Genomic DNA, 27,946 nt, shown 5'->3' with positions numbered 1-27,946 from the left:
ACGAATCATAGAGGGCAGGCGCGCGCGCGTGTGGGTCGTGTCAGTGCTTTTGCACATCCATTCACAGATACGCCCAATTGCGAACCAACTACTAACAGAAGATGGGTCACTTGAGGCATCTTCGGAAATGGCCTTCAATTATTGTTTTCTTCAAAAAGACAGCATGTCAGAAAGAAAAATTTCACAGGGAGTTTAGTGCCATTATATTACCATCATTAAACCAAATAAGCTTTTCAACAATACCAGTGGTTCACCCAGGATTTGGCTTGGGGGGGGGGCTCACAATTTTTTGTTTCAAATTTTTTACAAGTTAAAATTTTGTCAAAAAATCTCGCCCAAAATTTGTTGCCGCAGAAAAAAATTGGGGTTTTTAGGGGGGAGGGCGGACTTACAACCCTATTATACTACTCAAAAATAGGCCACATACATTTCACCAAGGTCAAATTGTGGGACTAAAAAAAAAGTTACCAAAAAAAAGAAACAAAAAATACAATCTCTTGGGGGGGGGGGGGGGGGGGGGGGCTCAAGCCCCCGAGGGGTCCCCCCCCCCCCCTTGGGTGCGCCACTGAATAATAGTTTCGTCAGTTCCATTGTGGATAGCTGCAAATGATGTACTCTACCTTAAAAAACTTATAAATGATTCTAAAGCCAGAGTTGAATCGAAGCCCTAGACACAGCCGGAGTTTGAAAAACGCCCCAGTTAACTATTACACATAGCGAAGATGCATTTTCATAATTTTTTTGGGGGTGTTCCTTTTGTGTCTTTATAGTCACGAGTCTGCTAGTGGGTTCTACAGGTGTTCCGCGTACTTCTTCGCCAAAGTTTTCTGCGACCTCCTTCCGATGAGAATCATTCCCACGCTTATATTCTGCGCCATCACATACTGGATGATAGGTAATGTGATTCCTATATGCAATTTTTTTTGGTTTATGTTTTTTTTTTTTTTATATTTTTTCACATTTCATTTATTTTGGTAGGTTGAACAGGTCTAAAGTTCTGGAGTATGTGTGTTGTTGTTTTGTTCTTCATTGACTTTTTTGAGTTTACGCAGACATTTATATGTGACCTGTCACTAGGTATGAAGTGAGCTTCATTTTCAGACTTATTTTTCATTAAGAGTTGAGATACTTGTATAACTTGATTCTTCAGGGTTAAAAAAAAATGGTCAAACGGTGTTAACATTCATTTATTCATTCAAACGAACAAATTGCACAAATTTCAAATGATGAAACCTTTGAAGGAAGGGTTTTTAAATTAAAAACATTGATATATACTTATGATTATTGGATGTACGTTATCTATTTTACTGTCTCACTTTCAGGTCTTAAGGCGGAGGTCGACGCTTTCTTCTTTTTCGCCTTGACTATGATCTTGACCACAGTCACAGCCTGCGCCTTGTCCTTCGCCATTAGCTCCAGTGTCTCGATCATGGCCATCGCGACGCTCTTCGTTGCCGTCTGTTACATTTTCATGATGGTAAGTTGGTCAAATGTTTCCCTCTAAAATATGAGAATACGTAAGACAGTTTACCCATTCCTATTGGTCGAGAGCCCGTCATGTGGGTGGTTCGAAACGGTTGATGAAACACTGGTTTTTTCCAGCATTCATGAACACAATACTTTAAAAAAGGTCAGTGTAACAATATTTGCTGGAAAACACTAACCCCCAAGTCCATCCATTTCTGAAAATTACAGCAAAAGCATCGCTTTGGTCTTTTTTAGAAAAGGCTGTAATGGGTAAAATTTGTTTCTTTTCATTTGCACAGATCTTCAGCGGTTTGCTGTTGAATATTGAAACTTTACCAGAATGGCTGCAGTGGCTGCAGTATGTGAGCATCTTCCGTTACAGCCTCAACGTAAGTCTGGCACTTTGATAGGGCGCTTGGCTTTTCAACTTTGTAAAGTTGGCAACCTTTTTTTCTTCTTCCTCCTTCTTGCGCTGTTTCAGTCATTTCTTGTGTGTTTGGGGAGTTGAAAGGGTCCGTGGGAGATGCATTTTGCAGGCATGCAACTTCTACTATGATCCACTGATTTCCTTTTTTTTTTTTTAACTTCTCATGAATGCCATTACAAATTGAAAAACACTGTACAGAGTCTTGTGTGGTTTAGTATTTCCTCGAGGTTTTTTGGTCTAAAGTCCCAGTTGCATACCTGATTTTTCATAGGAACACATTTTGTGAGACTTTCCACTCCTCTTAAATGTAGGAAAAAATAATTGACCCCTTTTTTTGTAAATTTTGTTGGAAAGTGTCTACGATTTAAGTGATGAAAGCAATGCAAATTTTAAAGGATGAATTGAAAACTCGGTCACCATTGAATGTTTGCTGTTGTCATTTCAGGCCCTTTCAGTGAATGAACTCCGTGGACTAGAATTCTGCACTTTTGTGAACGGTACAAAGATTAACTGGTGAGTCTTAATTTCAGTTCAATTGACGCAAATAAATATTTCCCAGCTGTTTTATTCGTTAGTATTATACTTCCGTTGCTTCATGTGTATGCAGACCTGCATACAAAGGTCCCAATGAGAAAATGTTGGTAGAGCCTGAATTTAATTAGGTGTAGGTTTGGTTGGGCTGGGCTACAGGCTTGTGTGGGATGGGTTGGGTTGGGCTTCATTGAGTTGGGTTTGGCTGGGATGAAGGCTTGTGTGGGATGGGCTGGGCTTGGTTGGGATGGGATGGGTTTGGTTGGGATGGGCTGGGTTTGGTTTGGTTTGGGCTGGGTTTGGTTTGGTTTGGTTAGGATGGGTTGGGTTGGGTTGGGCTGGGCTGGGTTGGGTTGGGTTGGGATGGGCTGGGTTTGGTTTGGTTTGGGCTGGGTTTGGTTTGGTTTGGTTAGGATGGGTTGGGTTGGGTTGGGTTGGGCTGGGCTGGGTTGGGTTGGGCTGGGTTGGGTTGGGCTGGGTTGGGTTGGGCTGGGTGGGGTTTGGTTAGGATGGGTTGGGTTGGACTGGGCTGGGATGGGTTGGGTTGGGCTGGGTGGGGTTTGGTTAGGATGGGTTGGGTTGGGCTGGGCTGGGTTGGGCTGGGCTGGGTTGGGCTAGGTTGGGTTTGGTTAGGATGGGTTGGGTTGGGTTGGGCTAGGATGGGTTTGGTTGGGATGGGTTGGGTTTGGTTGGGCTGGGATGCGTTGGGCGAGGCTTGGTTGGAATGGATTGGGATGGATTGGGTTGTGTTGGGTTGGGCTGGGATGGGTTGGGTTTGGTTAGGATGGGTTGGGTTGGGTTGGGTTGGGTTGGGTTGGGTCGGGTCGGGTTGGGTTGGGTCGGGTCGGGTCGGGTTGGGTTGGGTTAGGGTGGGATGCGATGGGTTGGGATGGGTTGGGTTGGGTTGGGCTTGGTTGGGTTGGGCTGGTATGGGTTGGGTTGAGTAGGGTTGGGATGGGTTGGTATGGGTTGGGTTGGGATGGGCTGGGTTGGGTTGGGTTGGTTTCAGCTGGGCTGGGTTGGGTTTGGTTAGGATGGGTTGGGTTGGGCTAGGTTGGGTTGGGCTAGGATGGGTTTGGTTGGGATGGGTTGGGTTGGGCTGGGATGCGTTGGGCTAGGCTAGGCTTGGCTGGATTGGGTGGGGATGGGCTGCCTTTAATTTGGGTTTCCAAGTCATCTACAATACTAAATAATTCGGAGGACTATTCCCTAAATTTCCTTTCCTCTTCCCAGTTTTCCTGGTGAGGACTACCTAGATCAGCAAGGCATAGATGACACAGACTGGGGCCTCTGGCAGAACAACGTTGCCTTGGGATCAATGAGTGTCATCTTCCTGGTCTTGGGTTACATCCAGCTAAGACGCATCCACAAGCTCAAGTAAGAAGAGGATTGGTGGCGTACCCCCCTCTTTGACCGAAAGAAAAATAGGAAAATTGTGCATATAAACACAGCAAATGCCTGCAGAATCCCCTTCTTGCTAGCTTGTCAAAAAGCTCCCCCCTTTTGACCCATACCTGGCTCCTCCCCTGCTCTACCATAGCTGATTCCCCTTGTCATAGCTGTACTTCAAAAAACCCTAAAAGAGTGATTTTCAGTTAAGTGTTTTGGTTAGTTCGTTTTGCTTTTGCATTAAGTATTAAAAGGCTTTGAATGAGTATTATTAGTGTTGATTAATTTAAATCATTGAGTCCCTTTGTCTGGTCAATGTTAAAATAATCGGGACGCAAACTGGTTAAAACACCGACCATAGATATGTGGTATAATTTTTTGAGGGATTTTGTTTGTATGTGTGAAAAATCTACTTTATCAGTATTGTCGCACAAATTTGTTTTTGTTAATATTATTGTACATGAACTTTTGAAAAATACTGTAGAATAAAAATGTTACCGGAAAATTAACATTCCCAATGTATTCTGATGAATGCAAGATTATAACCCTCATTATATGTAAATATATTTTGGATTGAGTGGTGTAAAACTAAAACAAGTGCGAGTGCACAATAAGCTCTGGCCGTCTTGCGTGAAACTTGAAAGTCTTGCATGAAATCTATCCAAACGATCCCTGCTAGAGCTTAAAAAATGCGACGCCCAAAAATGCAATGCACATATGGACTACCCTATTTTAGTTTAAATCTTAAAATTAATGTGGCCTGACGTTGCGAACTTAGCAAGTTCTTCTTCAGAGGCTAAAACAGCCCATGCTTTTAGCCTCTGAAGAAGAACTTGCTAAGTTCGCAACGTCAGGCCACATTAATTTTAAGATTTATATATTTCAGGTCCATCCAGTCAGTAAGCAGTTTGCAGCAGTTTTACTTTTTTTCTATTTTAGTTTAACTAAATTTTAAAGTGATTTGTGATAAATACCATACCACGTAGCTACCCTAACATTACTGCATATATTATGCCTCCATTAACAAACTTTTCATAAATGTCTTTCCGAATTGTTACAAACAGTTTTTGTTAAGTATTTAATATATTTTAATTGCTTTTTATGAAAATGCAAATTTGGTACTTGTATTTTGTGGGAAACTTTAAAATAGGGAGCTTATTTTGGTCAATTTTCCGGATACCGACCGACTGACCACCAAGTGACATGAAGAAGCTCCTGCCCGAGCTTTAAAATATGATTGGATCTTTATCATATTCATTGATATAATATAGCTAATTTCCATAATGAATAGCTGCAGTTATTAGAAATCATAAAAATAAATATATTTAGTTAACTTTGCACAAGTTATCTTTGTGGAAGTGAAGTAATATTTTGAAATAAATATTCAAACATTGAGTTTTGACACATTGAGTCATCGCCGCTTTGAATACGGGCAAGTTAAGACACGATGGCCTTGGTGAAAGGCTACTGTCGATCGTGAGCACGTTATTAATGTAGCGCGCCCTCTTTTGACACTTTTTTTACGCACAGCTTTAATTAAAAGTTCTAGTTTTGTCGCTGGAAGATTTTACAGTCCTCTATCCTATCCGGTTCGTTAGTGTGACGTCACCTCCAGCACTTTCTGCACGATTGGAACAGGAAGTTAACGCAGCTCGAGCGTTTGTAGCCAATGGGCGCTAGTAATCAGGGGTGTGCGCGCGTGTATGACGTTTTTACTAACGCCGAACCGGATAGCGCCGCAAGCGGCGCTATAGGATCTTTGCCTCTAAGCAGTCCACAGCCTGATAGGTATTCAACGGGCTATTTTCGAGTTTCACTTCAGATAGATTAGGCTTTTGAATTGCTATTTCCTAGCTATTCAAAAGTTATTCACTTTTGAAAGAGACATTGAATTTTGAACAACAAAAATCTACCGACGTAAATTTCTTCCACAACATTGGCGGGTTAATTATAAGTGCACAAAATGAAAGCCATTTTACAGACTGTTTCAGACGCCCCAAATTAGAAAAAGTGTTTTTTTTCGTTTAAACAAAACATAAACATACATTGAAAATTCGTAGGGACAAATGACTACATCTTTAAAAATCATCAAAACAGTTGTTTGTATCGCAAGAGGGCGCCCTACAGCTCCATGTGCGCGGATATTGTCTGCATATTCAGCAGAGCCGATCGAGCGAGGCATCTGTCATTCTGCAGAAAAATGTTTATTTTACGAGACATAAAGGGATTTATTCCCCTGATCTCAGCTGTGCTATAACTGTCAGAGAGCCCCCAGAAGTCGTGGTGAATTCACTGCCTGGTCAGATCTGTTGGAACGGACAACTGCGAGGGGTTATTTTGCTAGGACTGTTTCACGCCAGCCAGCGCAGCCTAGCCGTGCGGACCTGCCGTCATTGAGAGCCTTTTCCCCGGCGCGGCAACGCCTTCAAGGACACACGCCACGCCTCGTTTGATTCGCGTGCGAGTTGTGAATATATGTTAACAAAGGTAATTACTTCTACACAATTTTGTTTTCATTCTTTTTAAAATGGACAATTTGTACTTACGTGTATATGGTCACCTTTGTTTTACTTCGTGATCGGTTTTTATTGTTACAAAATGAGTACAGAAAATTAATTCAATAATTCAGTCGGCTAATTTATCATAAACATTGCAATTTGAATAATTTATTTAGCAACCTTTTTATTGTAATAATTGAGTAATTACTCTATCCACGGAGCTATGGAAAATTGTTACTACATCATGGTTATCAGGTTATAGTTGCATCAATTTTGTTGAACTCTTTGAAAAAATACATAACCAATGCATTTTAGTCCAATTGTAGGGCCTACAGGATGAGTAGCAATAGCAGAACTCACTCAGAAGCCAACAGAAGGCAACAATGTAATAAAATTTCATGACTTTTTGTTTTAGGGATGCAATAAACAATACAAAAACATCTTGCCTAATTTCCTTTTGTTTATGGTACTATAGAAACGATGGACTCTACCGTTCCCAACGGGGGAACTTCTCCTGTTTCGGGACCAAATTCTGTCTCTGTGGCGATTTCATATGAACAGGAATTGAAAAATAAGGTTTGTAATTTCTTATTTTATTTGCTGTGAATTTGCATTTATTATGTTGAACCTCTCTCCCCCCAGCCCCCTGAAAACAAAAGGCCAAAAAAAGGGAAATAAAAAACCAAATTATGAACTACTACTTAGGCCTAGTTGTATACAACTGAATTATTTCAAATAGGCTTGAATAATTCCACAATATGTAATGTTAGGTTTAATTAATCAAGCTTTCTCCCTCTCCACAACTGATCAGAAAAAACTTTTTTGTAAGCTTTAAGAAAATGAACTTTTTGTTTCCACGAGATCTTTTTGATAAGTTGGAATGCTTGGTTTCTCGCCCAAACTTTGTGTAAACTTGTATTTTTTGTCCCCAGAGAGCGGAAGTTCAGCCAGTTTAGTGCTTAACAGTAACACAGGTCTTACAAATGGAGTTCACTAAACAACCTGTTGGAATAGAAGTGGTGGAGGGGGAGGGGGATGGAGGGGGGGAGGGGGAGGGGGCTCAAACGGATTGGTTGATGGTAATAAACGGGTGTTGGTCACATTAGGTGATAGAAAAGGAGGGAGGGGAGGGGCATAAGCCCAAGGGGGAGGAGTTTACTGAAGGAAACCAAAAAAAAATCATTATTCGGTACTTACAGTAGTTTATAGTGTTTGAAAATTGAATTTTGCACTTTGCCATTTTTTGCTGGTGTACAGTGTTATGTTATGAAAGCCCAGTATACACAGTGTACTTGGAGATTTCCAAGAGACAACCCATAAACTCACTCGGTTCGGGAATTGGCCCCATGACAGATCCCCCTAAAGCCGAAAACAAATGAAATATTGTAGCATTATGGATTTTAAAAAATTGGGGGGAAAAAGACAATCAACCAGATATTCTTTTATTTTGAAGGCCTTTGAGAACACAACAATTTAATTATAATTTCGACTCGTGCGTGTACACATCGTCAGCGTTTTCACGAAGGGTCATCTCTTCGTGAAAACTTAAATTACACACGTGCATTGTTTTTTTGCGTGTTAGAACTTGAATTTGTCTCTTCGTGAAAACTCAAAATATGATTCAGGTGAAATTTTCCCTACTTTGATTGTCATGATTTCGTTGATTTAAACTGAATTTGACCAAAATACTTCGCCAAAACGTTCGTCGCTGTTCACTTAAACGATTTTGGCCGGAAAAAGAACTTCAAAAAAATATGGTTTTTGGCCGAATTCGTGAAAACACTGACGACATACGTAGAATTCCTCACCTTTTCAACTCTCTGAGGAGCCTGAACTCTCTTTTGGAGTTCTATGACCCATTTCTGGTGTTGGCACCTCAGGGACCCATATATCTGAGGAGTAACAACCCCTTGTGAACATGCCAACAGGTGTAAAAAAAAAAGGAAAAAAAAGAAGTAGTAATGTGAACACAAAAACAGACACCCAAGATTTATCGGGACCGAAAAAAATGGTTGGCTATTCCATTTCAATGAAAGTTTTGTCTTTTATTTTTCAGAGGATTAAAGGGCTCATGAAATGTAATTTTTTTTTTTAAATACAATCCTTCAAAATGCGCCTTTGTGTCCCATTTAACCCTGTTTTCAATTTTTGTTTGGACATTTTCAAGGGTATTTTGACATAAATGTAAACCATCAAATTTGACGTGATAGGGCCTATGTATTTTTCTTCCTGGTTTTTTTATATTCAAATTTTTTAAAGGATTTTATCACAATAGGTACAAGCATTGATGCGTGTTAATTTCTGTGCGGGAGACTTGGCACAATTCCATTTTTCATGATTTCATAACTTGCGTTTTCTCACAAACACACAAAACAAATCTGGTCTGATGTTTTTGCAGGGCCTGGGAAAGGCTCTCAAGCATAGCTAGTTGTATTATGCAGGTACTCCAGTGTGCACTTTCAGCCCATAGACATTCTCCTGCCGTATCCTGGATAGCCAACATGCATCTATAGCCACTTGTTATATAACAGACCTTGAAATGTGTAGGCCTATAGTACCTGTGCAAAAAAGAACAAAAATCCTTCACACTACATGTACCAGTACTTATGTAAAAGTACAGTACAGTGTAGATGTTCTGTACAACAATGTATATAACTCCTGGAAATTGGAATTTCTCTTCTTTTCATCCGAGTACATAGGAGTGATATCTTAAAGAATATTTACCATTTTCGGCCTGAAGACGGATTGAAATTGAAATAGTATTGAAATCATCCCAATTTGTAGAAATCAACAAACATTTTTTTTGGAACATCAAACTCTAATTGTAAAGTTATTGTGCCCGCCGGGCGACTCAACAAAACTAAACACCATGTGATCAGAGACATTGAAGTTAAATCCTGCAAGTTTACAGCATTTCAGGTTTTTGAAAACTGCATTATTAGCTGATACATTGGTGTGTGCTTTTCTTTTTAAAATTTATACATCAAATTTCCTGCAAAAATGTCAAAGCCCAATTCCCTAAATCCATTTTAACAATGTTCATTAAAAACAAACTGTGAAACACATTTTACAAATTAGAGTATGTTAAAAAAAAAGCAGTGAACTTATAAATAAACCAGTATACACTTGTCTTGTCCTGTTCACCACATAACAGAGTTCACTTTAGGTCACCGTGGTGAAAGACATGGATAAAGTTCACCAACATGACCCTTAATTAATATTGGCACTTCCTTCCTTCTCTGTAAGATGAACTCTTGATGTGTTTGCGGGACGAAAACATTTCATTTGGCATGTTCTGCAGTGAAAACATTCGAAACCCGCTGGCAATTTCGCTATCCCGCACCCCCTTGTTCACCACATGACTTAGTGCACCCTACTGTGACCCCAGGTCACTGTGGTGAAAGACGAGACTACAGTACACCAAATGGACCCTTAACTGCTTCCTTCCCTTTCTGTTCCTGTCGGGTGAACTTCGTGCCTGTTTTCAGGACGAACCAATTTCCGAGGCGAGAACTTTTTGAAACCCCCTGGCCAGTTTTTGCAATCCCCTTGTCATCGGCTTACGGTCTGCACGCTTTAACTTACCACACCAGGGGGCAGAACAAAGTTTACCTATCCGTGTTTTTTCCCCAATCCCTCCAGTTTTGATTTTTTTTTTCTTCTATTTTTTTTTTCGTGGAAGCAGCAGTTATGGTGATGGTAAAGACCACCACCGAGTGTTTTGTTTGTACGAGAAAAAAAACTTCCTCTTTTTGTTATCGTATCTTTTGTTCTATTTATACCTGTACTCATGCTTTAGGCCTATTCATTGCTCTGAAAGATAATAAAGATGTACAGTGTGTATGTAAGGCCAAATGCATAAATTTGACAGTTTTCTAATTAAAACAAGAGAAAAAAACTCAAATCAAATATGCCTACTAAAATGTGTATTAACAACCTATTGTAGCTTCACATCTCGTTAATTTTTGTGATTTTTAAAGAGCTGGGTTTTATAGTGTGGACAGTAAATTTCAAATAAACATGGGCGAAATGTACCACAATTATACAGTAAGCCTACCTTCACTGACAGATGTTCAAACTTCATTACTTCGTTAATTTTTGTGATTTTTAAAGAGCTGGGTTTTATAGTGTGGACAGTAAATTTCAAATAAACATGGGCGAAATGTACCACAATTATACAGTAAGCCTACCTTCACTGACAGATGTTCAAACTTCAAAGGGTCCATGCATGCAATGTATTTTTTTTTTAAATGCAATCCTTGAAAATGCATCTACATGTACTCACTGTACATTGTACATATCCCATTTAACCAAATTTTCAATTTTCATTTTGCCATTTTTCAAGGATATTTTGGTGCCTTTTAACTTTTTTTGCCGATGGCGAATTTCCACATTCACGAGCAAAAATGTGATATCATAGGGAAAAACCTCACAGCTTTTTCAGCGTAAAAAGTTGCCAGAATATTTGATATTTTGCCAATCGTAAATGTTCTTTTCTTTGGTTATTCCTTGTTGTTTTAGTACATGGCAGCAAGCCAGCAAGCAAACGTGTTTAACGAATGTTTTCAATGAGCAAAGTTGTGCGTTCACAATTTGAACAGAAAACCCCCAAACTGAACAGTGTCTTCTTAAAATGACATCACAGCAACATCACCCTCAGTTGTCAGGAAAAGCATGGACAATTTTAAATGTTTAAAGAAGTGCACTTTTCAATAAAATTAACCTAATAATAGGGATGTCAAATAGTTTTCATACATTTAAGAGGAGTAGAAAGATGTACAAAAATATGCTCCTTTGTAACATTCATGTCATGGTCGCTTTAACGATTTAAGCCTTTTTCCCCACCCTTCTTGATGAACAGAAATTAAAATTATCAGAAAAAGTCAGATCTGAAATTATAAGCAAGTACAGATTGGGTATAAAGCATGCTGATCTTTTTCTTTTGAAGATTACTAATTTCTCACTGAGCCAGAAAATGCTGGTTTTGTTGGTCTATTTTGTGTGCTCACAAGATGAAAAAGAAAACAAACATTTCAAAATGTTTTGAAAAACCAGACATGTTGTTCACATCATGAAAACATTCCAGAGACATATAAACAATTGAAAACGAATCACCGAACGGATCATCCAAATGCATTAGAATTCCAGAGATATTTGTTTGCGTATGTCTGATCGACTGTTTGAGTTCATCTCCAAAAAAATATTCCCCCTGGGCAACTCAGGTGTAAGTTCTGGTAATATTGGACTTCCAGAAATGCCGCTGGATCTATGGTTTCCACTTGGAACTGTCAGCACTTAGGATGAAGTGGGTGTAGATTGAGGCCGAGGAATTTTGACTTGAAACCTAGTTTTTTTTTCTCGGTTTGGCACTTTTGACTGCTGTTATGTGGGCAGCGCCACCGCCAGCCCCGAGCATTGGGGGGGGGGGGCATAGTACCAACTAGGGGGGCCCCACTACCATATGAAATACAAAAATACATATGTATGGCTTTTGCTGTTGGGGGTGCCAATTGCTCGCCAAAGGGGGCCCGGCCCCACAGGCCCCCCCCCCCCCCCCCTTGGCAACAAGCCTGGATGTGGGACACTTTATTTTTTTCTCTGCTTGAGGCCAAGAGCGAGACCGGTAAAATAAATTCCCATAGGCACAAATGATAAATGCTTCAAAAATCACTACCAAAAAAAAAAACAAAAAAAAAAGGGAAAAATACTTGAAACTCTCACAGTTGATTAAGATATATCAAATTTGACAGTTTACCCTTTCCTGTAGACCATTATCATGTTGCAGCCATTTGACTTTTTCCCATTCAAATCAATGAAACCAAAGTGAGGCTGGAAGGACAAATAGTCTGGTTCCTTTTTGCACGAAAAACATCATCATTCAGTACTGTTATTGGATACAGGGAACATGACTGAAATGGTGGCAGCATGATAAAGGTCTATTGGTTGAGGGCCCGGCAGGTGGGCGGTTATAAACTGCTGATAAAACACCTGCTGGTTTTAATTTTAAAAACTTTATTCCTGCGCCGCTGCGCTCTGCGCGAGACTCCATTAAAGGAGATTTTTAGCTCTACGCATGTGAGGTACATACCATAAAACAGGTGGTAAAATTGTTGATCAAAATCATTGGAAAATTGTGAATTTTTAATTATTTTGGCTTTTTGACCGAAAGGTATTTATGAATGACGGTTTTGGCATAGGCTATTATCGCATCAAGGCCCCCAGCCAGTTTTAAATGTACTTTTTAAAACCGGCCCAACACATCTTTGTTCCCTTTTTAAAGCTTGATTAACCCATTTTCACCTCCTTTTAAATTTGATTTTTTTTGGGGGGGGGAGGTTTGACCAATGACATTTGTATGTGGTTATGTAAATTAGAAGAGAACACATATTTTGTTACTTAATAAGCCATATGACCATCGTACCATTGAAAGAATCTCTACAAACATGATTTTTTTTTAATGTCGTAAAAAAATGGCCTTACAAAGCTGCTGGTATTGTTCAGAAATGTGTTCACTGTAACCAGCATCTTAAACTTTTGAGCAATAGCTTATTGTTATAGGCCCCTATAACCATAGAGCTAGCTCCATGATATAACACATACATTTACTGCTGAATTTTGGGTGTGGTAGTGTCTTCCATTGGAATGTACATTGTAGTTCTAAGCTCAGCATTTTACGATGGATCTGCAACGCCTTGTGGTATGTTCTCCTTCTAGTAACCTTTCATACCAGTTGTTATTTGCAAGTTTCATCTCGAATTTGTTATATTTTTTTAATCGCAACTTGTCTAGCAGTACAAAAAGTTATTCACTTTTGAATGAGACATCATGGTAACTTTTGCATGGAGGCAGTTGAAGGATTTTGCAGGATTGAGGTTGCATCCTAGCAAAAATGCCTAGGGAAGTCGAGTTAATGACCACTCACCCTAACCTAATCTTGTCCTACCCTCACCAAACTTTGTAAAATTTAGGGTTCTGCATCACGAGGAATCGATTTAGCCTATTTGCGGAAAAAAAACAATTTGCGACAAAAAAAAAATTTGATGCTAACATGTCTCCCTAAGAGTACATTCACAGAAATTCAGCTTATTTTATGATAATTCCAAGACGAAACAAATTGTAATTTTTTATTCTTTTTCTAAGGAGCTACAAGTAAGTGGTTCGACCATTTCATTCCATGACATCAACTGCGAGGTGGATATTAAAGTGAAGAGGAAAAAAACAACGAAACATATCTTGAGCGATATCAAGTAAGTTAGTTAGTAGCAATAACGATCGAGCCCCTGGAACGTTTCATTGTGATCTCAAAATAGGTTTTTGGGGTGAAACAAATGAGATTTTTAAACCAACGTATAGATGGTAAGATGATTGAGTTTGTACCGTACAGAAGACAACCACAATTGAGACAAGTGTGATTAAAGGTAGAGTATATCATTTGTCATTTGTGTAATTTTTTTTTGAAGCAACAAAAGTGTTCAAAATCTAGAAAAGGTGCTTAACAGCTAATCTGATGAAGTTTTAAGCTCAGTGAATGCTGAATATGCCAAGAAAACAATATTTTAGGATATCGATTTCAATTCAAAAGTTGCGGAGTCATGTTTTGAATTGCACCCAAAATCAGTTCACGTTCTCATCCAGCCAATTGCAGCTACGCAATGTCAGGCACTGACCCAACGAATTATAGCAACCGTGCATGCGTGTGCGTTGTGTCAACGCTTGCACGCACCCATTCACGGCTTCGCCGAATTAAAAGCGAACTTCTAACGGAAATTTCCAAAAATGCATCTTTAGACACATCTATGGAAAAAACTTCTTTTATTGTTTTCTTCAAAATGACAGCATGCCAGAAAAAATAATTTCACAGGGAGTTTAGTGCCAGTACTACTTTAAACCAAGTATGCTTTTCATCAATAATTTTGTCCGTTAATTTCTGGATTGTTGCAAAGGATATACTTTACATTTAAGATGAAAAGTTAACAGAGAAAACCCTGTGTCCATTTTCCATGTTATACCTGTCTCATTTCTGTAGTATCAGTGAAGATTTATATTTCAACTGTTCTTTTCCACTAATACCTTTTATTTTCAGTGGTGTGTTTCAACCAGGAATGAACGCCATTCTGGGCCCAACAGGCAGTGGGAAAACATCGTAAGTTGTGCAATAAATAAGATCTTTTTCATCAACATCAGTTAGAAAGATTGGAGTACACTTTTGCTCTCCTTGAGTGTATGGTTAGTGGTCTCCCGAGGGAGCCGAGATGGTCTTTGGAATGCTTTCTTCATTGGCTAGAAGAGCAGGGGTATTAGCGTACTGCACCGTGAACACTGACTTGATAGAAATGTGTGTTATATAAATCCATAATTGTTATTAGTGTGTTTATGTTATGAGGATGCAATGCACTGCAAAATGGGTTAAAATTGTAGTTTAGGTCGTTCCCATAAAAGAGAATTAAAAGACTGTGATGTCACTTGCACGTCTAAACTTTTAAACAGGCAAGAAAGTTGAAAGTTGCATTTTCTTCCGTAAACAGGCAAGAAAGTTGCATTTTCTTCCAAAGTACCGATCAAAATTATAAAAACCTAGAGTTAATCTCACTAAAAAAAAAACTTTTTAAGAATGCAGAAGTCATTTTGGAACTAAAAGTCACTTACGAATGTCACTTTTGAACGGAACTTGTATAGAAATAGAGGTGTCCTAAAACGACATTTTACCCAAAATTGCTTACAGTTGCTGAAATGGTTGCTGTGTCGAACACTTGCAAAGTTGTGAACTTGCCATAAATCACCGGGCCTGCCGACTTTCTGGGTTTTTTTGTCCCCAGCTTTGCCCAGGGTGCCATTTTATTTTATCCCCTCCGGATTACGAAGTGACATTTTATCGCGTCCATTAACAGTCAACAACTTAATTTATTGGCAATGTCGGCGCTGGTCTTGATATTGTCAATATCTTAAGGTGTCGTTCATCCAAGGATTGTGCCAATTCAGATTGCTGCCCTTTTGAGAATAGCTTACAAAGAAAATTAATTATCAGAATTATCCAAACGATTGGTTTTGGTGATCCACTCATAAATTTAGCTCCATTACAAAATGTGATAGTTCCAGAAGACAATGAGCTGCAAACTTTACCAAACTTTTTCGACAACCCCCCTTCCCCCCCCCCCCCCCCCCCCCCCCCGGATGCCTCTTGAGCCCATGCTATGCATCCAACCAACAGACTTCAGTATTAACTAGATCACACCGACCCAGATTTTCACACAAAGTCAGGGACCTGTCTGACAAGATGTCTTCATCTCTAATTCTCCCCCGGCCTCTTCGTCGTCTTTTTTCCAGGCTACTAGACATTCTGGCGAGACGTAAGGATCCCAAGGGATTAACTGGTACCGTGCTGGTAGACGGTGCCCCGCAGCCTTCGAACTTCAAGTGCGTTTCAGGCTACGTGGTGCAGGTACTGTGATTGATTGCTCTGTTTGGTTTTTCTAGGGTGATTGATTTGTTTTTTTAAAAAGATTTTGTTGTTTATTGAGGAAGATATATGCGAAAGATGACAAACTAAGGGTTGTAAATATGCTGAGCTTAAGCCATGTCGACACAGAGCAAGCATATTTTGACTTGATCTGGGGAGTGAACAAAGATGTTCGATGCACTTCCTAGCCTAGCTATACCCTTGAAATTCTTGCTTACGATTTATGAAGTACATGTTCTTATAAATTACACCATAAACGAAAAAGGGCAATAAGCAGTGTTTTCCCTTAAACAACCCAAAACCTAATAGTGAATTTTGAAGGGCAAAACCTAATATTGAATTTATATCACCCTGACGCAAGTTTAAATCACCCCGATGCAAATTCCAATCACCCCGATCCGATCCCAGCAAGCTCGGTGGTCGAGTGGTAAGACGTCTGCACTAAAAAGCAGGAGGTCGTGGGTTTGAGTCCCACCCGAGTGATTTTTTCTCATTTTTCACTCGGGAGGTAACACACTGAGTATACAGTGTTTATACATCGGTGAAGGGCCAAACCTAAAAGTGAATTTAAATCATCCCGACGCAAATTCCATATGACTAACCCCAAAACTCCACACTGTAACGGTACATGAAAAACAGTGTGCAGACATAAAGCGTAGTGAAACCACAGCTGAAATGATTCCAACTGTTGGAATGCTCATCTCGAAAACTTGACATGATGTCATAATCTTGCATTTGTGAATCTGCGTTCGTGCCTTGCATGAACCCGTCTCAGACGACCTATTGTTCTGCTGTTGAAGTGCAAAGCTTTGTAAGACTTGGATTTCTTTTCTATCATAGGATGATGTCGTCATGGGAACGCTGACCGTCCGAGAGAATCTTACCTTCTCGGCGGCCTTACGTCTGCAAGACGACATCAGCCATGAGGAGAGGAAGGAACGGGTGGAGGATGTGATCATGGAGCTTGGTCTAACGGACTGCGCTAATACCAGGGTAGGTAGATTAAATGGTCATCGTTGTCATTGTGACTTGCATTAGATTTTGGAATTTCTTCGGCCTTTTTTTATGGAACTTAAAACTCACGATCATGCGCAGAATGTTTGCAGATCGTGGGTTGGTTACCAGACTGCAGGGTTGTGGTGCCTCTGTGTCCTTGGGCAAGGCATTTGTCTCTGATCGCTTCACCTGCCCTGGAATAAAGGGACACACGTGAGAGCAGAGATGGCTATTGTGTTTGAATCAGTATTTTTTTTGGCGGAAATGGCAGCAAGGAGTTTGAGTACTCTCCAGTGTCAACTGAAGTCAATGCTGTAGAAAAACTGAACTATAATCATGAATGTAACTAAAGTTGTTTTGAGAATGAAGTTTTAAGACCAAACAGACGAGTAGGACGTCTAAAACAGATTGATGTAACGACCATCATGACAGCATTTAAAAAAACAAAACAGGTTTATTGAAGATGGGAGCCGTGTTCTTTCTTATCTGTCCCCAGATTGGGACTGATTTTATCCGAGGTGTCTCTGGCGGGGAGAGGAAACGGACCAACATCGGCATGGAGCTCATCACCCGGCCGACGGTGCTGTTCCTCGATGAACCCACGACTGGGCTGGATGCCAGCACGGCCAGTGCTGTCATGCTGGTCCTGAAAAGGTATCCTTCAATCATTTCAGACTGCCGTCCAAGAGTTCTGAATTATATTACTCTCAAAGATTTGACTGTACTTTGACATTTGGAAAAGCTAGGAGTGACTCATGACAGTGGGTCATATCAGGGGTTCGAATCCAGCTGCTGGCCATCTGTTGTGTCCTTGGGCAAGCCACTTCACCCCCACTTGCCTCTCTCCACCCAGGAGTTTAAATGGGTGCCGACATTAGCTGGGGAGTTATGGACAGACTGGCATCCCATCCAGGGGAATAGAAATATTCTCATGCCACTGAAACCGGACATAAAGCCGGCCAGACGAGCCATATTGGCTCATGTACGGACTTTTTACATGCTAAAAGTTCACTGTTGAAGTCACTCCGAATATATTCTTTGCCTTTGAATCTTGTTTTTTTTTACTGTTTGTTTCCCCAGTTTGTCCAAGCGAGGGCGCACTGTCATCTTTTCCATCCACCAGCCGCGGTTCTCCATCTACCGTCTGTTCGACAAGTTGCATCTGCTCAGCAAGGGAGAGACTGTCTATCACGGACCAGCAGAGGGCGCCCTCCAGTACTTTGAATCCATTGGTGGGTTAAAGCAAAATTAAAATGTGTTCATAGACTGTTCCGTCCGTCCAATCTTTTAAATGAAACCATTATTGATATGTGTTTTTACACTCATTGGGCCAGACTCGAATCCATGAAATGCTGCTGTGGGGGGATCACCACACCTCCTCCTCCTCCTCCTTACTCAAGGGCACAACACGCATGGCCACGGCGGGGCTCGAACCCACAACCTCATGATCATGATCCTGTGCTCCACCGCTAGGCCACAATTTAACCGAATTGTTTGAATGTTTACACACACAAAAAATGAACTGACTGATTTTGTCTTTCCCCTACAGGCTTTCAGTGTGAGGAACACAACAATCCGCCCGACTTTTTTCTGGATGTCATCAACGGGTATTTTGGCGCGCCTTCATTTGAAATGCCGAGTCGTGCGTCTGCGTTGACGGACGGAAAAGGTGAGGCAATGATCGCAAAATTTGTAGGACTACAAGAGATTAAAAAAAATAAAGGAGTGAAAGAGCTTTGGAGAAAATGGAGAGTTGCGAACTCAATAACCCCGAAACTGTTTGGGCATATTCCTAATGGTCAAATTTGCACTCAACTGTTACTGCCGCAAAAACCTCTGATTTGCCTATGTGAGTTTTTTGGAATGGCTTCATTTTTCCTTTTGGTACCGAGTTGTGCCCTTCACTGACATATTTTATACGCAATTTTATTATCAGAACAGTTCGAGAGCTCAGGAAAAACAATATTTTTGGATTTCAACTTGTGAAACTCATGAATCTCTGTTCTAGCAAGCCCTCGAACATCACTGATTATAGATCAATCCGGGCGCCCCTTCAATGGCGAAAGCATTGTGTTAGCTATTGTCCAGATAATCCGTCACACGGCAGTTGCTTTGTACACTAGCATGCACAATGGTTTCTCCATTGAAGGGGGCCTTGTGAGTGTACAGTCATCACGTGCCCGGTTTTGTCTATACAGTGGTCGTAAAATGGATCGATGAAGAAAAAAACCACATTGAACAATTACACCCACCAGACACAAAAATTCCTTCTTGCGACAATTTTCTCGTCCTCTAGAAAACCACCATGCTGAGAAATCCACCCAGGTGGTTCTCAACGAGATGGACCAACCGTCTTTGAGGAGCCTCTACCGGCAGTCCGATGTGCACGCTGAAATGATGAGAGAGGCGGGCGAGATATATTCCGTGCATCGGAACGGTGACGAGGATATCGCTGTGCCCAGTATTCAGTACGCCACGTCCTTCATTACGCAGGTACGTACAGTATCAACTCCCTGCGTTAACTGTAGGTGGCGCTTTCAAGAGCCCAGTGGACGGAGCACAGCCATGCGTGTACTGATCTGCGCACGTCCGGTGCGAAGTACGCACGACTAGTTCTATTCTGGATGTGCAGTTGCGCACAAAGCCATAACGTCTTCGGCTGAACCCCGGGCGTCATCGGCAATGCGTTCAGATTTCTCCCAGTGGTTTTCCTGAGCTCTCTCTTTCTTGCTGTTGAGGGGGTACTTGTGCACCGAGCCCGTAAGGCTATAATCAGAAAAAAAATGACTCGTTTGTTATTTTACATGAAACTGTACTGCATAAGGGACAAACACTTGCATGTATTAGTTGCTTGCATTTATAGGATAGCGAACAACTTTGGGTTTATTTATATATTTTTTTCAGCTGAGGTATGTTTCCAAGAGAACTCTCATCAACTTCCTGAGAAACCCTCAACTGTCGGTTTTCCAGGTAAGCTGCGATTTTTCATTCATTTGATGTCCGAGAGATTGCGAGAAGAAAAAAATTCACAGGCTTGCTTGGGTGGGACTGGAACCCACGACCTCCTATACTTGACTTGTGCAGACATTTTAACCTCTCGTCTTGCTAGTGTGTCAAGGTTTGGCTGGCCAATTCATATTATGAACCAGCAATGGTTACCATAATCAATATCCTGTATGATATGGAGTTTTTGCACTGATGCAAATTCCATCGTCTCAAATAATAATAATAGTCCACTTTTTCACTGCCGAATACTTGCAGCCGCTGACTGTGGTGTTTCTTGCCATAATACTCGGTCTCATCTACTGGCAGATCGACACGTCGCTGAACTCCGGCATCCAAAACAGGTAATCTATTCTGTCACAGTCGTCGGGAAAGATTTGTGGGAGTAGGGGGGGGGGGGGTGGCAGGGGGGGGGGGGGGGGGTGAGGGGTAGGGGGGGGGAGTGGGGGATGTTGAGGCTAATATCTAGGCAAGGTACGAGGCTACAATTTAAAAATCAGAGAAAAAATATCAGAAAGTCTCCACTTTGTAAAAAGAATTATCCATATCAAAAAGTGAAATAGCCTGCATTGGATATATCGTATTACCTCCTTTTGAAATATTGGTAACGCCCCTACAATTTGTACTGAAATGAAGAAGTAAATGTTTTCATTGCCATCATCAAGTTCTGGTCATAGCGTGATAGCCAAGAGCTGTAATTTTCTTACACAAAAAGCTATTTTCAAAACAGTGAGTCTTTATTGTAACAGTGAGACTTTATTACTAAGCAGAACCATGCAACAGCACCTGGAAGCCACTGAGATGTGGTTTTTTACACTGGAGGCTGAGGATATCGTGGACTGATCGCGTTAGCAATGTACACATCTTAGAAAGAGCCAACACATCATGTGCTTTATTGCAAACAATTACAACCCACCAGATCCGCATCCTTGGCCACATCCTTCGGAAGAATGCACTTGAGACAGTTGCCCTGACTGGTTCTGTTGCAGGACGCAGGGCACGAGGCTGAGAACGAATGACTTACCTCTCTTGGCTCAGAGAAGCCACTGGCACAAGTCCCTGGACATCATACGCCGGTGCCAGCAACAAGAAGAACACGTTCTGATACGCAACGTCAGATTCTGACAAGCCACCTCAATGGATGGATGGAGTTTTTATTATGCTTCCTTAAAAGTTGCCATAACTGCATTTCCCTGGAGTTGTGCCACACCTTTAGACGTTCTTCTGATGAACCAACTTTAGCCTAGAGTAGTCCCATTTCAGTGTAACTGACGGTTGATTGTTGATATTTGACAGGGTGGGAGCTTTTCTTTTTGTGACGATGAACATGGTGTTTGGCAACATGAGCGCCATTGAGATCTTCATCAAGGAAAGGGTCATCTTCATGTAAGTTTTGCAAACCTTTCCCTACCCTGTTAAAAAAAACATCTTTTTATTCTCCAGGATACGGAATACAAAAATAGACAATTCTGTCGTGTGGTCCATGGTGTTTCTGTTCCTTAAAAGAGGGAAGGGTGGGGGGAGGTGTTAAATGACAACCAAGGTTAAGCTGTGTTGCTGCTTCTTAACCATTTCACATCGGATGACGTGTATACATGCAAAGGTTTTGCGGTATTGGGAACGGATGACGGATAAACGCACAAAGAGCGAGGTCAGAAATATCTGTCTGCGACCTGCTCGCAGTGAGTGAGGCCAGAAATATCAGGGTGTGCTACCCGCAGATGACAGCCTTAACCCGTCTGGCATCGAGGTTCGTGAAAACAATCCCGCACCTGGGTCCGATCATGCCAAATAATCCCGGCGCAAACTGGTTAAGAAAATTTCTTCTCCGACGTTGGCATGTTCTTTTCTATGCTTTCTGCTTACAGTCTCTGTCAAAACTTACAAATTGCTGTAAGCACTAATGCATGCACTGAGCAGTTTTATGGAACTTGGCACTCGTCGTACAAGTATAACAGCTTTGAATCCTTTTAATTCAGACACGAGACGGCCAGCGGTTACTACAGAGTCTCGACGTTCTTCTTCTCCAAGATTGTCTGCGATCTCCTGCCGATGAGATTCATCCCGACGTTCCTCTTCTCTCTCATCACATACTGGATGCTAGGTAACTGCCTTAAACTTGAGTAAACTAGTTAATCTCCATACTTAACTAAGTAACCTCTGTATGCCTAACTAGTTTAACCCTCATGAGTAACTCGGTAACTCCTGTGCATGCTATGGGCCTTATTCACGAGTCGGCCATATTAAATTGAAAGTTAGGTAAAATCTTAATTTTTTTGAACTTGCGAAGAGAAATGAAAGCAACTTCATTTATATTAAATTCCAGTCTGCTTCAAAAGCATAATTAAAAATTTGTAATTAAACATTCCCTAATGTTTAAAGCCAGATTTAAAATAAAAGAGACAGTAAAATAAGGCTGTATTGTGCCTGCATAAATAGTCTGACGCCATCCCATTCAACAGTTAACAATTAATGAAATACATTCAGGGAACTCGACAAAAATGGCCAACTCGTGAATAAGGCCCATGCCTAACTGTGTCACCCCATACCTAACTTGATTTGATTTGATTTATTTATTTCCAAACATCACAATTCTAAAACTGTCACCCCCATGCTTTTAACTAGTTCATCCCTTGCTTAACTAGTTAACACCATGCTTAACTAGTTAACCCCATGCCTTACTAGGTACTCTCCATGCTTAATTAGGTAACATAGGTTTCACTGTTTTACCAAAAATATCACCCCATGCTTATAACTAGTTAACCCCTTGCTTAACTGGTTAACCCCATGCTTAACTAGTTAACCCCATGCTTAACTAGTTAACCCCATGCCTTACAAGGTACTCTCCATGCTCAATTAGGTAACACAGGTTTAACTGTTTTACCAACTTTGGGTTTACCCATTTTTAGAACGGGTAATAAGGTGATTTGAAGTTTGTCGATACATTTCCTCTGCGAACACTGAGAGGTATATTTTGGCTCAATATTAATGCATGTATATAGCTCAGTGTCCATAGCACACTGCTTAATTCCATCAAATTCACAGATTTGGATGCATATTCATATATTTCAATATGGATGTAAAATAGCCTCTATTTCTTGTCCTTTTTTTCCCATCATGTTCGCCAGGTCTGAAGAGCACAGCCGGTGCCTACTTTGTCTATCTACTCAACCTGACGCTGGTCACGTTTACTGCCTGTGGTCTTGCCTTTTTCATCAGCTGTTGTGTGACACTGCAGAGTGTTGCAACGCTGTTGATCTCAATGACCTTCGTCATAATGCTGGTAAGTCAAGTCTGTCGCGAGCCAATTTGGCCCATCAGGCCAGCGTTTATCTCCAGATTCCTTGGCATGAGATGACTGAGGATATATCTATTCCCTCTGGATGGGATGCCAGTCCATCGCAGGTTACTACCAAGCTAATGCCGGTATGAATATACTCCTGTGTGGAAAGAGGCAAGTGGGGTGAAGTGGCTTGCCCAAGGACACAGCATAGGACCGGCAGCTGGACTCGAGTCCCTGACCCATTTATTAAGAGTTACGAACCCTAACCACTTTATACTCCTGTGTCGAAAGAGGCAAGTGGGGTGAAGTGGCTTGCCCAAGGACACAGCATAGGACCAGCAGCTGGACTCGAGCCCCTGACCCACTGATTAAGAGTTACGAACCCTAACCACTTTATACTCCTGTGTCGAAAGAGGCAAGTGGGGGTGAAGTGGCTTGCCCAAGGACACAGCATAAGACCAGTTGCTGGATTCGAGCCCCTGACCTACTGATTAAGAGTCATGAACCCTAGCCACTTGGCCACAACCCTCCCCCTTCTGGTAACCACTGGCCTGATTTCAACCCATTGGCACTGTATTCCTGATGAATCCATACAAGCAAACAATGCTTGGGCAGTTTGTGGTACAGGGAGTAACAGGCAGGGCGGTTTGGGGTCGGTACAGGAACTTAATGCTTTAAAAGCAAGTGGTAATAAGAGACTGAATATACATCTGGAAACACTTCGGATGCTCCATCATCCTTAATAATTGTGTTTCATTACTTTTGTTTTGTGTCCAGGTTTTCAGCGGCCTTCTTGTCAATATTGCCTCCTTGCCGTCATGGATCCAATGGATCCAATACTTCAGCTTCTTCAGATACAGCCTCAATGTAAGTCACTGATGAATGCTGGCAAAATATGCAAATCGCTCAGTCGCAAAAATCTATGCTCCGTGTCAAAAATCTATACTCCGTGTCAAATATGCACATTGCTCAGTCGCAAAAGTCTATGCTCCGTGTCAAATTGCACACCGACCGTTTATCTTAATGCCAGGTCATAGAGTGAAATGTGGTGTTGCAGCAAACGCTATGAGCTCCGTGCGCTAAATAAAGAGGGCGCCCTTTTACCTAGCAATGACGTACCATGGGCGGGACATTTCGCTGGTTGACGCGCACCGTTCCTTGTGTGTGACGCGCGTACACCAGGGGATTTGTTCTATGTACACGCAGTGGCCGCGCTTTACAGCAAATGAATTGCAGTCAGGCAAGATGGCGTCGGTCGGTCACCCCCAACTGTACTTCCTTTGCCGGTGAGGGGGTACTTGTGAACGGAGCGGATAGAGCGTAAAAGTTGACCTCAGAAACCTGCGAGATTTGACGAGAATACAACACATCCAGGCACTATGTGTAGGGTCTACAACGTGTGTAACGTCCTATTTTTTTGCATTTTTTTTGGTCCTGATCCAATCAAGGGCAATTATAAAATTAAAATTTGACCTGATGCAACTTCCGACTAGTCAGTGTTTGGTGCCAAGACGTTCACATGAAGAGTGAACGTAGACTGGCGAGACTTACATGGTCCATTATAGTTACAGTTTGAGTGTTTTGGTGGTTTTTTGTTTTTGTTTTGCCTGTCTTCTTACATTGTGTATTTCCTTCTCTGTGGCAGGCTTTGAGCATCAACGAGCTTGTTGGTTTGACGTTTAGTGATGAGGCCAACAACGCGACAATGAGGTAGGACAAAAGTTAACCCTCGTAAAGGCCCTAGTAAAATTTGTAAACCAAACAAACCTGATTCGTGGATTCAATCAAAATTGACTAAAATGCATCAGAAAAAAAAAATAAGATTACCTTTGCATGTCAGTCTCAAACTTGAGGCTGGTAGATTCCACGCTGGTACTTGCAGCTGAAGTTTTTCGTATTTTTTTATTTTGTCCCCAGAATAACAGGTGAATCGTACCTGGAGGGGCAAGGGATCGACTACTCCACCTGGGGTCTCTGGCAGAATGAGCTAGCCCTAGCCATCATGTGTGTGGGCTTCATGACTCTGGCTTACATCAAGCTCAGGCTCATCCCAAAGTACAAGTAGAAGCCAGCCAGACAGCCATAGCCTTTCATTTGTTCATCTTTCGTCTTCGGCGTCGTAGTGGAGTCCATCACAAGGCCTTTCATTAGTAAATCGCAAAGCCTTTCGCAAGTCCAGTCACAAGTAATCGGGGGTGAACGATAACAAAGGAAGCTTTTGAGTTAATGTTTAAATATGGAGGACTTGTGATGGACTTGTGAGGACTTTTGTGATGAGACTCGACTATAATACTGTTCATCTCGATTTTTCAAAAATTAAGTAAGAAAGTTTGTAGCAAGACTAGATAGCATAATATGTTTTATGAACCACTTCGCCCCAGCATTATTTTTGGCCGAAAATTTAGATTTTCGTAAAAGGCAACATTTTTCAGCCAATTCTGGTATATACAGCCAAACGCCACAAATACTGATTCGCAAGAGTCATTTCAACAGTATTTGTACGATATTTCTTGCCGAAACCTCAAATGTTTCAATACTCCGAGTTGGCACTGGAGCGTAAATTGTCGAACAATAGGCCATGCTAATCGCTTTGCAAACCTATAAGGCTAAGTCCACATTAAGATAATCGCAACCCAAATCTGAACAAGGTTAGAGTGCATTTGTCAAGTAGTTAAAAAAAACCATGTATGCTATGTTGTTATTTCTACAGATTTTACAGAAAAATAACAATTTTTGAATTTGAAGACGGCTGCCTTTTGCAAGTTTTTGTAAAGCCTTTTGTATTAAAATTGGATTGTAAATTTTCCTTTTGATTACGATGATACGTTCCAGATAAAAGTGCCTCTTTGTTTATCATTTTTCATTAATTAAATTATAAACGTTTATATTTTTATGGGTGTCGTTGAATACTGTCGTGATAGAGGATTCGTAACAAAAATTAATATATTAAAATGATTCAAAAGTACACTAGTAATTTTTGGTAACATATTGATTTGCTAACCTGGTTTTTCTAAAGTTCAAGTTCAGCCAGTTTAATTTTTTATTTTATTTTTGGTTTTTGATGGTTTTTGTCGGTGCAATGCAGTTTTGAAAAGAGTTTCAGTGTAGGATTGGACCGTTTTGATGGTCGGTTGTGTCTAGTTTCGGCTCTGTGACTAATGTGGATTTTGAAACAGATTTTTGAGATAACAAAAATCAGTATCTAGTAGTGAAAGAATTACGGACTGTAGCTTTTTCAGAGTTAAATAGTCCAGTTGAACAGATTCCAAAAAAGATTTCCAGAAACTGTTCTGTTTTTCTTGAAAACCATGATTTGGGACCGAAATGGGAGAATTTTGTACCAAAGGGTTACAGTATTATAAAGTGGAATATATATGCTTTGTGTGTGTGTGTGCTTTTATGATACATTTGATTGGTGTCAGTTGTAAAGTTAACAGGGTGAAAAAGTCTCGGTAAACTAAGGTGGTAAAGTCTGTATGTTTGTTATATTTGTCCAGATGTTGTCAATAGTGTACATTTTGTCATGATGGAAATGTGGGTATTATCGTTATATCGATTGTGGAAACGATAGGCTAGTTTTTTTTGTGGTGGTTTGTTGTCTAGTACGAATTGTTGTTTATATATATACACAGGGTTTTCTAAAGTTATATTGTCTCTTGAACAGAGACATCGACAAAATGGGAACTGCCAACATAGGGCTGGATAGCTCCGTTGGTAGACCACTTGAGTGGTCGGCCGGAGGTTGATGGTTCAAACCCTGCTCCAGTTAATTTCTTTCCAACTTTAAATTTACTTTGAATGTTAAATGATTTTACCTTTACTTTGCTGTTGCTGGCTGTCCGTTAGTTTGTCATCCCATTTTTACCCCCCCCCCCTCCAAAAAGATATATGTTACTGATGAATACATATCCAAAATTTATATGGTGTAATATGCAATATACATTTTTTGTAATTTTGTTTGTATTTCATGTACATATGAAGTGTCTTGATCTGAGTGAACTTTTCTGTGACACAGTAAGTTAAAATGGGTGCCACAGGGTCAGAAAACCATCTTTGTCAGGGACTGTCAATACGTCAGGCTTTATTTTCTATGCAGATGTTCCAAATTTGTCCAAATTTATTTTATTCCGGTTTGCAGCCAAGGGGACCAAGGAAGTCTAGGTGTTAAACTTTTGTTCATAACTGGTGCAGTTGTGAAAATTGTAATGAATGACAAGGGTTGTAATAAAGTCATCACAAGTCATGAATGAATACAAGACGGTCACAAGTCGTCCGATCTCAAGTCTAGTGACAAGCTTGTGACTGATCTGTGATATGGGTTTTCCTTTGTCATTGTTCATCCCCTGTTACTTGTGACTTGGCTTGTGATCGGCTTGTGATTGGCTTGTAATTGGCTTTCGATTGGCTTGTGATTCACGCATGATTGGCGTGTGATAGGCTTGTGATTGACTTGTGGTCAGCTTGTGATTGACCAGTGATTGCCATTATCATTGACTTGTGATTGACTTGTGAATGGCTTGTGATTGATCTGTGATCGGCTTGTGATTGGCTTGTGATCAGCTTGTGATTGACTTCTGATTGACTTTATGATCGCCGTATCATTGACTTGTGATTGACTTGTAAATGGCTTGTGATTGATCTGTGATCGGCATGTGATGGGCTTGTGATTGGCTTGTGATCAGCTTGTGATTGACTTGTGATTGACATTATGATTGTCGTATCATTGACTTGTGAATGGTTTGTAACTGACTTATGATTGGCTTGTGATTGACTTGTGATTTACTAAGCTACAACTAACTCTGCTTGATGATGTCATGAATGTGATGTCCCCAACTTGTCTTACGGTTTTTACACTGTATTCATTATTCCAGCACATATTCGCCTAATGAAAGAGA

General features: G+C 40.9%; 2 protein-coding genes across 6 annotated transcripts in view; both read left to right on the top strand.

The window, feature by feature from the left end:
• LOC119731758 (broad substrate specificity ATP-binding cassette transporter ABCG2-like) overlaps positions 1–3,850 on the top strand; it is a 31,737-nt gene extending 27,887 nt beyond the window's left edge. For all 3 annotated transcript variants that reach the window (XM_038205002.1, XM_038205003.1, XM_038205001.1), the window contains exons 13-17: positions 771–895; positions 1,323–1,477; positions 1,767–1,856; positions 2,340–2,407; positions 3,659–3,850. In XM_038205002.1, the coding sequence (XP_038060930.1) occupies positions 771–895; positions 1,323–1,477; positions 1,767–1,856; positions 2,340–2,407; positions 3,659–3,806 (586 nt within the window). In that variant the 3' untranslated portion in view covers positions 3,807–3,850. The remainder of the gene's footprint in view (positions 1–770; positions 896–1,322; positions 1,478–1,766; positions 1,857–2,339; positions 2,408–3,658) is intronic.
• A 2,089-nt stretch (positions 3,851–5,939) lies between these two features.
• Positions 5,940–26,512, top strand: LOC119732121 (broad substrate specificity ATP-binding cassette transporter ABCG2-like). 3 transcript variants are annotated; one of them, XM_038205512.1, is made up of 18 exons: positions 5,940–6,301; positions 6,788–6,888; positions 13,453–13,559; positions 14,396–14,455; positions 15,637–15,751; positions 16,610–16,762; positions 17,262–17,419; positions 17,846–17,997; positions 18,315–18,434; positions 19,062–19,258; positions 19,670–19,735; positions 20,027–20,112; positions 21,065–21,154; positions 21,748–21,872; positions 22,897–23,051; positions 23,829–23,918; positions 24,697–24,761; positions 24,969–25,116. In XM_038205512.1, exons 2-18 carry the CDS (start codon positions 6,793–6,795, stop codon positions 25,114–25,116), a joined length of 1,983 nt encoding a protein of 660 aa, XP_038061440.1. In that variant the 5' UTR covers positions 5,940–6,301; positions 6,788–6,792. The 3 variants fall into 3 exon arrangements, with proteins under 3 accessions (XP_038061440.1, XP_038061441.1, XP_038061442.1); XM_038205513.1 differs by lacking the exon at positions 5,940–6,301 and having other exon boundaries at positions 6,793–6,888; positions 24,969–26,512; XM_038205514.1 differs by lacking the exons at positions 5,940–6,301; positions 6,788–6,888 and adding an exon at positions 12,904–13,009.
• Positions 26,513–27,946: the final 1,434 nt, after the last annotated feature.

This window comes from Patiria miniata, unplaced genomic scaffold (assembly GCF_015706575.1).
Source record: "Patiria miniata isolate m_02_andy unplaced genomic scaffold, ASM1570657v1 HiC_scaffold_24, whole genome shotgun sequence".
Classification (NCBI taxonomy): domain Eukaryota; kingdom Metazoa; phylum Echinodermata; class Asteroidea; order Valvatida; family Asterinidae; genus Patiria; species Patiria miniata.
Note: the sequence above shows the minus strand (reverse complement) of the source record. Positions and strands in the feature narration are given on the sequence as shown.

Bases quoted from the DNA above. Each gene is read 5' to 3' on its own strand.
- LOC119732121 (XM_038205513.1), top strand. From the start codon at position 6,793: ATGGACTCTACCGTTCCCAACGGGGGAACTTCTCCTGTTTCGGGACCA. The intron at 6,889-13,452 runs GTTTGTAATTTC...TCTTTTTCTAAG, and splicing joins AACAGGAATTGAAAAATAAG to GAGCTACAAGTAAGTGGTTC. The intron at 23,919-24,696 runs GTAAGTCACTGA...TCTCTGTGGCAG, and splicing joins TCTTCAGATACAGCCTCAAT to GCTTTGAGCATCAACGAGCT.